This window comes from Amaranthus tricolor, chromosome 4 (assembly GCF_026212465.1).
Source record: "Amaranthus tricolor cultivar Red isolate AtriRed21 chromosome 4, ASM2621246v1, whole genome shotgun sequence".
In the NCBI taxonomy this organism is placed as follows: Eukaryota; Viridiplantae; Streptophyta; class Magnoliopsida; order Caryophyllales; family Amaranthaceae; genus Amaranthus; species Amaranthus tricolor.
In genome coordinates, this window is record NC_080050.1 from 9,166,166 (window position 1) to 9,177,090 (window position 10,925).

At 31.8% G+C, this 10,925-nt stretch overlaps 1 protein-coding gene across 1 annotated transcript; it reads left to right on the plus strand.

Annotated features, from left to right (window-relative positions):
• The first annotated feature begins 1,584 nt into the window (after positions 1–1,584).
• Positions 1,585–7,743, plus strand: LOC130809754 (non-specific phospholipase C4-like). The gene is made up of 5 exons (XM_057675544.1): positions 1,585–1,889; positions 3,722–4,101; positions 4,893–5,302; positions 5,406–5,576; positions 7,246–7,743. Exons 1-5 carry the CDS (start codon positions 1,638–1,640, stop codon positions 7,578–7,580), a joined length of 1,548 nt encoding a protein of 515 aa, XP_057531527.1. The 5' UTR covers positions 1,585–1,637; the 3' UTR covers positions 7,581–7,743.
• Positions 7,744–10,925: the final 3,182 nt, after the last annotated feature.

Below are 10,925 nucleotides of genomic sequence, written 5' to 3' on the forward strand. Positions count from 1 at the left end.
ATTTATTAATATTGAATTATATAAAATATATCATTGTAAATTTTAAGCACACGTATAGATACGAATGTTTGTCACACATAGAAATGGATGTTTGACCATCCAATACAAGGGTTATGTCATTCATTTATTTTTTGTCGTGTTATTGTTTTACTTAGAATTAACAATTTAAAATATCTAAATTATAAAATATCGCAAACTCATTGGGTAAAAATACTATATTTAATTCTTGTGCAAATCCCTTGTGAAATTAGTAGTATAAATTTCCTTCATTTTAAAATATTTGCCACATTATGGTTATTGACACTATTCATTACTTACTTTATATATTGCAACTAACGTGTAAGAAAAAATATAGTCAATTGGGATCTTATTTGAATCCTCTAATTACATGCTTTCATAATATTAATTTTTTTTAATTTTAGATGTGCATATATAGTTCAATATATAAATGATCAAAATAACAAATTAAATTGCGTAAAAACTCAAATGTAACAAATATAATAAAACAAAGAATTATTGTACTTAGGGTTGAGCAAAACTATCTAATTGTTCAAAGATCCGATTATTCGATCCGACATCCGATTCGAAAATATAATTCAGAGCACATATCCTCAGAAAATCGGATATCAATACGAATTCAAATATCAATTCAAAATTTTGGATATTGAATATCCGACTTTTTGAATAGTTGGATATCGGATATCCGACATTATTTTAGATAATCGGATATCCACATGTTATACGTAATTTCGGATATCCGATATTTATGAGAATAAAATTATATTAAAAAAATATCATTTTTGACTAAATTTGGATATCGGATATTTTGATCCTACTTAGCTCAAAAATTTAGGTGATAGGATCATAACACGATTCTACAATTCTACGATACTACGATCCGATCCCACATGGGTAGTTTCAATCGTAAAATATTTTCATATAATACAGATTTTACGTACTTATAAATATATAATTAAAATATTTATAATAATACCTTTATAAAATTCAAGTTTTTCTTAATTTGCAATTTTAAAATGATTATTAAAAGTATTTTTTATTCAAAACTTAATAGATAAAGTCAAATAAGTTTTTACTTACACCTTAAAACTTAAAAAGAAAACAAATATAAATAATAATAATAATAATAAGTAATTCAAAGCACATTGATGTATATTTGTAGGATCACACGATCCTACGATCCAATTCTACCGATTTCGATCCTACTCCCTCAATGATTGTAGGTAAAATCCCGATCCTAATAACCTTGGATATGTTAGTTTCCATATGTCCGATCCGTCTACATATTTTGGGTCGAATATCTGATTTTGGTCATCCCTAATTGTACTATAACATACTGCATTGCTTGCTTTGTACGCAAGCTAACAATTTCCCAAAATTGCAATCATACAAAAACTTACCTAAATAAGGACGTCATGTCCCTTTGGGAGTTATAATTAAGCACATACCTTAGCTTTATTAATAAGTTAAGCTAACCTAGTTATCCACTCCACTTTATAAACTTGTCCCCTTTTATATATCTTTGCCTTTACACTTGAACAATAATACATACTACATATTAAAAGAGAAGAAACCCATAAAATAGGAGTGTTTTTTTAGGAAGTTTTAACTTGTAAAGCATGGATAACAGTGGGACTAGCCTAGCATCTCCTATTAAGACTGTGGTGGTGTTAGTCCAAGAAAATAGGTCATTTGACCATATGTTGGGATGGATGAAGGCAATCAATCCGGAAATCGATGGTGTCTCGGTGGGTCAGGAATCGAACCCATTGGATATTTCGGCTCCAAATTCAAAAAGGGTTGAGTTTGGGGATAGATCGGTGTATGTCGATCCTGATCCAGGTCACTCAATTCAAGACATTTACGAGCAGGTACGAGTATTAATAATAATGTATATGGAAATTTAGCAAAATGAATTATACATGCTAAAATAATAATAATATAATCGAAACAATACTAAATGCATATAGCTTATGGTATTTACGTGTCTCCACGCTTTTACGCCCAATGAATTTTTTATTCTTAACTAGTTGTAACAGTACGTGCAAAAATAGTTGTAATTTTATTAATAAAATTTGTTGTTTATAATCCAAAATTTTCATTATAGTTGAAAATAATTGTTGAAAATAAATCATATGAAGATTGATGATCAATTTAATTCACTTAAACTTTATTGAGTTCAATTAGCAAGCACAAAGTTAGCTCCAAGGATCCATAGAGAAGGAGGGCATAGCCCCCATAGATCGTAGTGCACCTAAACTCTTCCTTCTATCAAATAAGGAAGAAACTCAAATAGAAGTATCCAATGGGTATAGATTTTAAGCAGATACACTTGAGAAAAGTAAAAATTTAAACTTAACTAAAAGAAAAAATTTTGAACATCAAAACAAATTTAAAATCACAAACAATCACAATGAACTTACTAACTCATAATTATTCAAAGGCTATAATCTTCTAATGCACAAGAATTAAAGAAAATTAGTCAAATATACGAAAGAAACAAATTAGGTACATTATCGTATCACTTTGACGTTTGTACATGGAATCTCTATGTAATAATTAACACAATAAACAAACAAGAAAACAAATTAAAAGTAAAGGTTTTTATTTTTTCAATTAGTTCGAATTTCACTTTATAGAAGACCGAACTTAAAATGATAATATCATCGCATATCTGTGAATTCAAACATAAACCTCTGATATTTAAAAAAAATAATGTTCAATCCTGTTTAAGGGTTTTGGCGCTTTTTAAGTATAAGAATAAAGAATAAGGATAAAAATAAGTGAAGACTCTATTAACCTCTCTTTTTAGGGCAAGAACATAATATTTTTATAGGAGCTTGTCTAAATAAAGCAAAATAAGTAAGACATTAGAATACTCAAGGGCTTACTTTGATTGAGAAAAATATTTAAAAGGAAAAAAAAGTCAAATTAATGAAATAAAAATAATTAAAGATGCAAATAAAATAATTAGAATAACTGTAAAAGAGGTTGATTTTCTTTATTTGGAGGAAAAGAATTTTTTCACCATCTCTAGGGTAAATTTATACCCAAAATAAGGAAATTAATTGCTATTTTATTCATTTTCCACTACTTTCTAACCATTTTTTCTATCTTTTTTAACAATTAAATTTCTTTAATTATCTATCTAATTAACTTTGTTTTTCTACTTTAACTTTTATTTACTCCTTAAAATATTTACTCTTAATCCAAGCGGACTCTAAAAAGCACGAATAACAATTAAATTTCTTTAATTATCTATCTAATTAACTTTGTTTTTCTACTTTAACTTTTATTTACTCCTTAAAATATTTACACTTAATCCAAGCGGACTCTAAAAAGCACGAACCATGCAGCACCAATTTGAAGCATGTCATCACCATTATATATAGTCCGCTCATAGAATATTGATCAGGATTTTAGGAAAAATAGAAGGCAATAAATCATACCCTTAAATAAGAATGCTACGCCATAAAGTCTCTTAATTCAAGAAAAAAACCATCTAAAGATATAATGAGCTTAAAATGAGAAAAACAAAAACCTTCCAAGTTACAAATCTCTAGCTATGAAGGGATCTAAGTCCAAATCTATCAATATGACAATATTGATGAATCTTATCTCCACAAATTTCAATTTTCGGCTCACCTTATAATAGTATTCGAAATTTCAACTATCTTAATGATGGAAATTCAATGTTGAACAGGTATTTGGTGAGAAATGGAGCCAAGAATCAGCCCAAAAGAAAAAGGCAGCAACAATGCAAGGATTTGTTCAAAATGCAAATGGGATCCAAAGTGGGATGGATGAGGCTGTGATGAACGGATTCAAACCGGATCTTGTACCCGTTTACAAGGAGTTAGTAACCCAATTTGCAGTTTGTGATAGATGGTTTGCTTCAGTGCCTGCATCCACACAGCCTAATAGATTGTATGTGCATTCAGCAACATCTCATGGATTAACAAGTAATGACACAATGAAACTCATTGGAGGATTGCCTCAAAAGACCATTTTCGAATCTTTGGATGAAGCTGGTTTTTCTTTTGGTATATATTATCAATATCCTGCATCTACCCTATTTTACAGGTAAACTGTTGGAATGATTTATTCCACATCGATAAATTAAAATGGTGTGTACCCCGTAATTTATAAGTTATTAGAGTCTTTTCTTCCATTGTCATATGATTTTAGAATGATATGTTCTTGGCTTATGATTTATAAAGTGTGCACCCCGGTCCGATAGCCCTTGTAAATCCACTCCTATAGAAATGGGTAGCTGAGCTCTAGTATATGCTAGGGCTATCATCTGTCACGGTCGTATATGATAGATTATATAACATGTTTTGGCTTCTAGGGCGCTTTATTTTAGCTATTGACTTATACCATGCGAAGTAATCATCTCAATCAAAAAGAGAAAACTAATGGTTGGAGTTGCTCAATGTCATATATCATTTTATAAGTATGGATAGCAAAGAACGCTTGCCTAAGAGGCTACCATCCACTTATTGGATCGGAAGCCCAAACATAGTCATCTATGATACGAGTCAAAATTCTGAGATCTGATTATAACAACTATAATAAAATAGTTAGTTAAATCATCTATAATACGTGAAATTACTGATAATATCAATCAAAATATAATGGTAATATTGCGTACATTTGGCTCACTAAACGCCGCATAAGTGAAAGCCTCAAATAAATAACACAAGTCTATACATTTATATGCTTGAAATAGTAAATTCAAAAACATAATCACCTTTCTATTATTAGAAGAAATATATGTAGATTAAAATTGGTAAGATATCTTAAGAATGAGACAAGCTTGAGAAAAGTTGATCAAACTAGTAAGAAAACTTTGATCTTTCTATATTTGGCAGGAACCTTAGAAGACTAAAATACATAACACATTTCCACCAATTTGATCTACACTTCAAGAAGCATTGCAAAGAAGGGAAGTTACCAAATTATGTGGTGATTGAACAAAGATATTTTGACTTACTATCAATACCAGGAAATGATGATCATCCATCTCATGATATATCAATTGGTCAAGAATTCATCAAGGAAATTTATGAAGCATTAAGATCAAGTCCCCAATGGAATGAAATGTTGTTTATAATAACATATGATGAACATGGTGGTTTCTTTGATCATGTTCCGACACCAATCGAAGGCGTTCCTAGCCCTGATGACATCGTTGGTCCTGAACCATACGGTTTTAAGTTTGACCGTCTTGGTGTTAGAGTTCCGACTATTTTGATCTCTCCATGGATTGAACCTGGAACTGGTACTTACTATAATTATAGTTACATTTACACGAGATTGAGTGGACAGAGTTTTTTTTTTTATATATATATTTTCGACTAATAAAGAATAGTTGTTGGGTGTAGTGTTGCATGAACCTTTAGGGCCATACCCCACATCACAATATGAGCATTCTTCAATTCCAGCAACTGTTAAGAAGATATTCAATTTGAAAGAGTTTCTAACAAAGCGTGATGCTTGGGCTGGTACTTTTGATGGTGTGGCTAATAGGACAACTCCTAGGATAGACTGCCCAGGTAAATTTAGCTATTTATGGCTTCATATTAACTACTAAGTACTAATTGATTCTTATAGAAACATACATAAAAGATAAATTACATTTATACAAGTCATAAGATCAAAAAAATTATGTCTACAGATTTCAAGGGATGATACTCAAGTCTAACTACCACCATTTAGGATTGATCATGGAAACAACATTTTAACCCGAATCTATCTTAAGGGTCGATAGTGCTATAATCGAGTAAAATCGATACTAAGGTTGATAATGCTCCAATTGAGTAAAGTCGAATAGAAGAGGACGATAATGCTAAGATCGAGTAAAATCGAATAAATTAAGGGGTGTTTGACAACCGGCTGATAGCTGGTAGCTTATAACAGATTACAGTGGCTGATTTGACCGGATAATCTATTCACTAATTTGACCAATTGATTTTGAACTCGCTGCTATGAGCAGTTTATTCAAAAACAATTTGTTCAATCAGCCATTTAGCAAACATTAGCATTAAAAAGTTTAACCACCAACTCTCTATTATATCAAATAAACTAAAATTGTTTCAATAAGTTATTTTACTAAACAGCCCACTATTATTGGTTGATAATCAAAACTCTCAGTGCTAAATAATCTTTAATTTGTGTAGAGCTATTCAAATGTGACCCGATTCGAAAATCCGAACCGAAACCGAAAGTTAACCGACCAGAAAATATGTTTCTTTTTTAGCTTTATCGAACCGACATTATCCGAACCGAAGTTGCGCCCCGACTGATTTACGACCGAAAATCGTAAAATCGAACCCAAACTGCGACCGATTTTTATAACCGACATATAAACGTTAACCGAGATTACCGAACCTAATAGTGACTGACCCGAGTCATACCCGACCCGAATCATACTCAAAATCGAACTTGATCCGGCTAAAACCGACTTAACCCGAACGAATTTTTAATTGAAATGCTGTAAACCTGAACCAAATTTTAACATAAAGGTATGATCGACTCATATTCAATCATCTTATTAGTTAATCTAATAAAGTAACAGAAATTTTAATAAATTAAATTTTATACATACATAATTTCATATATTTAGAGTTAATAATCAATGGTCAACGTCTATTTAACTATTTTTAATCAAATTAGATGAAAAATGATAAAACTTTAATTTTAATTTACAGTCAAACAAGTAAAAGTAACAAAGTAATAATCACTAACTGATTTGCATTTTAACTATTTTTCCTTAATTAAGGGGAATCTTATCATCAATTAAAAAATGTCTAACAACTTAATCTGATATTGACTCGGTCTATAGTAATTAGTAATTCGTAGCCGAATTCTACTGGAAAATAATACCCGAACTCGATCTGTACCTGGTATAACCGAACCAATTATTAATCAATGATAGTCCGAGACCGATTGACTACTCGACACGAACTTCAACCAACACCGAATCAATGTTAATCAGATAGCTCAAATAACTAATCTTCAATGAACCGTGACTAACCGACCTGACTCGAGTGTGACCCGCAATAACACACATCCGAAAAATAACCAATCCAAAATACAACTGAACCGAATGACACCCATCTGAAACCAACCCAATTACCCGAATGAAGACCTCTGCGTATGAGCCTATATTCTCTTTCTCGTTGATCAATATACCTTACCTTGGAAAATTGCCTATAAATGCAGTCACTATGCCAAAACCAGTTAAACTAAGAGCAACTTCAGCAGTGGAAAACAGGAAATTATCCGATTTCCAGGCAGAGTTAGTGCAAATGGGCGCATGCTTAAATGGCGACCACAAGAAGAACACATACCCGGACGCATTAGTAGCCAAGATGACAGTTAAAGAAGGTGCTGAATATGTGCAAAAAGCCTGGAAAACTTTCTGTCATGAATGTGATGAAGCGAAGAAGCGAGGAGCAGACGAGAACACGATTATTGAAGTAGATACTGAACCATCAAACAAAATTTACAGATCATTCATTGATAAGTTTTTCTCTTGTTTAGCTTGTAACAACTGAACCGTTGGTTTCAGCATTCGTTCGAACACATACTGAACAAATCAGATGAAATCGAACAAGATCGTGTTTTGAAAGAAACCAATGATTCAATCAATTGCAAACTCGAAATTATCTAAGATTTGATCTGATTTGATCTATTCCGTGTACATCTAAATCACAAAAGATTAATTTAGAACTTTGAGAATGAAATCTAAGGGTATGATCCGTCCATAAACTGGATGCTACCACGTGGAAAAATAGTTTAGTCAAATTATAAAAACAACAACCAACACTTAATAAGGGTAGAAATGATAAAATGGTGAATTAAACAGAAATTAATAAGAATTTAATGGAAAATATTACGTTAAATGCTAATACCGACATTTCACACAAGTTAGATGCTACACGTGAAATTCCTCTAACTATAAAATTGCACGTTAGATTTCACAAGTCAAATTTAGGAATGAAAGAAGTGAAAAATAGTCTTGAAATCATGGACTTTTAGAAATTATATTGTATTTTGCGAGTTATAGTGTAAACGTTGTAGCCAAATTGTCAGACTATGGTGGCTTAAAACTGGAGATAACCATGGATTTGACTTTACATAAGTTACTTTAACACTTTTACCTACTTATTTAAAATTTATTAGACGATTCAAATAAAATCACACTTAAATATATCAAATATGAGGTCAAAATAAGAAGTTCATATGCTAATAATTTGTATTATAAAGCTATTAAATCCATGTATGATGTATGTATTATGGTTAGACCGTCTTACACAAGAATTTGTGTATAAAATAAACTTGAATGATAAATCGAAGGGAATTTTATATGGCAACAACGTGTTTTAAAAAATGCAAGTGGTAGCTTTTTTTAAAGATTTTTCCACAGCTTAGTATTAAACTTGTCTACTTATGTTTTCAGTAACATTAATAAACAAATAACGTTAAAGTAACCGTTAAGTCCACTTTTTGAAAGACTTTTCCTACAAAGTCTTCCGTACTTCCACGAAGGCAAACCACTCTTCTTCATTCCTTAAACTTTTCTTCCATGAACTCTTTATCCACTTTATTATAACCTAAAAATTCTTTCTAATTTTGGGTTTGTTTCTTCTATTATTATGTTAATGTAGTTCATCTGAACCTTTGAATTTATTTTATTTACTAGTTTATTATTGAAATTAGGACTTATAGCATTGTTAATGCATGTATGTTATTTTATGTTTTCTAGGGTTGCGAAAATTAGGGTTTTAAACGTATCTTTGATTTTGATTTGCAGGAAAATCAATCTATGGTGTTAAGATTTAAATGGTTATGTGATGATATTGACTTAGATGTAGATAATAAGGATAAGGTTATTTTGTTACATTTCATAATGGATTGGGAGGATAAGTGTACTAAAAATTGTAAAATTATGCCTGATTTCCTTCATTTGCATATGTTTGGAAAATAAAACACATCGAACTGAATTATAATCAAGACTTCATGAAATTATTTGAAAACTTACCCGATAAAGATATGATTTACATTTGGGTTGGGGCACTTGACGAAGAAAGTAGTTTGATGACATCAGTTAGAAGTCTTAGGGCTTTACAAGCACAAGCATCTCAAACCTTGTCCTAGAAACCCCTATTCTTTTGTCCAGTATACCACTTAATGTCATTCTTGCACGTAAGAAGTTGCCAATTAGGAGATTTCCTAGGTTTTGAGGTAATGCAAACAAAGGACTTTGAGATCAACTATTTAATTGGGGTTGATGGTACAAATCTAAAAGAGATGCATACTAACAAAGGAAAGGGAGCAGGTCTAAAATTATGAAATTTGGTAGATGCAAGGAGTTTGAGCATAATGTAAAGACTTGTAAGGATGGGTTGACAGCTAAGAAAATGTGTAAAAGTGTGTCAAAGACAAGTCAAAGTTTTTAGGGTAAAAGAACTTCAACAAAGACATCATCTTCACAAGCAGCTTGAATCATTCAATCTGATATGTAATAACTACTGTTGACTTAGAACAACGTCTTACTTAGTTATTTGGAAGTTTATGCATAAGCTTTTGATGTGTTTTTGTGATATACGCTAATGGATGCTAGCATTAACTCTTATTTAAGTATTACTTTTGAGTAACTAGTTAAACTTAGTAATTAATACATCACGATAACAATTTAATTCCTAATCATAAGTGCAAATAGAAGTAAACATACAATCTCTAAAATCTTTACTACAATTTTGATTAGCTTCACTAGACTTCTTAAAACCTCCACTTCACTCGCAAAATGACTATACAGACATTTTCTTTCATAACCCAACGAAAAAAGGTGCATAATTTACATTTATAGTAGCTTTGACAAGATTGTAAATTGTAAGTTTTTGCATGCTTAAGATGAAGACCAACAATGGTAAATGAGGATACTAACAATGGTGGATTCCAATTTGAAAAACATGAAGCTTTCGCTGCATATAAATGGATTTGATTCGAATTTAAAAACTTGCTCCTACCCTCTTAGTAAGGATAAAAAGTTAATTTTATAAGTGTAACGGCCCGGTTTAGGTGACCCGGAAAATCATATGAAAACATGATTCCGGTTCACAAACGGACACAAGAAATTCATTTTTCACTCGGATCGTCAACGTTCCAACGATAAAGGAATATGGTCAACGCAGGAAACAACGCCAAACAAAATAAAACAAGTCAGCGGAAGTCTTTACATACAACTCGACAGCCTACCGGCCTCTAGACTAGCTAAAAAGTTGTACGAGATAAAAAGAAAACGTCATAAACTTTCGTTACATAAACTGAGTTATTTCGACTTATAAACTTATTACAAAGTATGTCTTAGATTTGATGGTTACGGGTTCTAAGCTGAGTCCTCACTCCAGCCCCCTCCTGCAATCAACCTGCTGCACGTCGTATGACAACACGTAGCAGGTTCCAAAGAACAACCAATACACGTCAGAGACTTCATACATATATCAAACAGGTTGAATACAAGCATTGTGTTTACCCTAGCATGCAAAGGCTCTAATACATATTCTTTATTCAATGTTTCCAATCTTGTAACGTTGCCCGTCCTGTTCGGGTCGTTCAAGTATAAACCATTTATTTTTAGATAATTCCAACTTGTAACGTTGCCCGTCCTGTTCGGGTCGTTCAAGTATTATTTCAAATATTTTTGGTGGAATACACTTGGGAGAGCTAATCCCAAGGCAACCACCGACCTAAGACGTTGCCCGTCCTGTTCGGGTCGCCAAAGGCTAAAGTATGCATACCCCCATGGTGACCGTAATGATCCAAAACTGCCATGGGAACAATAATTTATAATATTTCAAACCATTTGTTAACCCCCTTTGGGTAACATAACCAAACGT

Excerpts from the sequence above, each read along its gene's own strand:
- LOC130809754 (XM_057675544.1), top strand. The coding sequence starts at position 1,638 with ATGGATAACAGTGGGACTAGCCTAGCATCTCCTATTAAGACTGTGGTG. Across the intron at positions 4,102-4,892 it reads GCATCTACCCTATTTTACAG|GAACCTTAGAAGACTAAAAT; the intron begins GTAAACTGTTGG and ends TATATTTGGCAG. Across the intron at positions 5,577-7,245 it reads TCCTAGGATAGACTGCCCAG|TCACTATGCCAAAACCAGTT; the intron begins GTAAATTTAGCT and ends CTATAAATGCAG.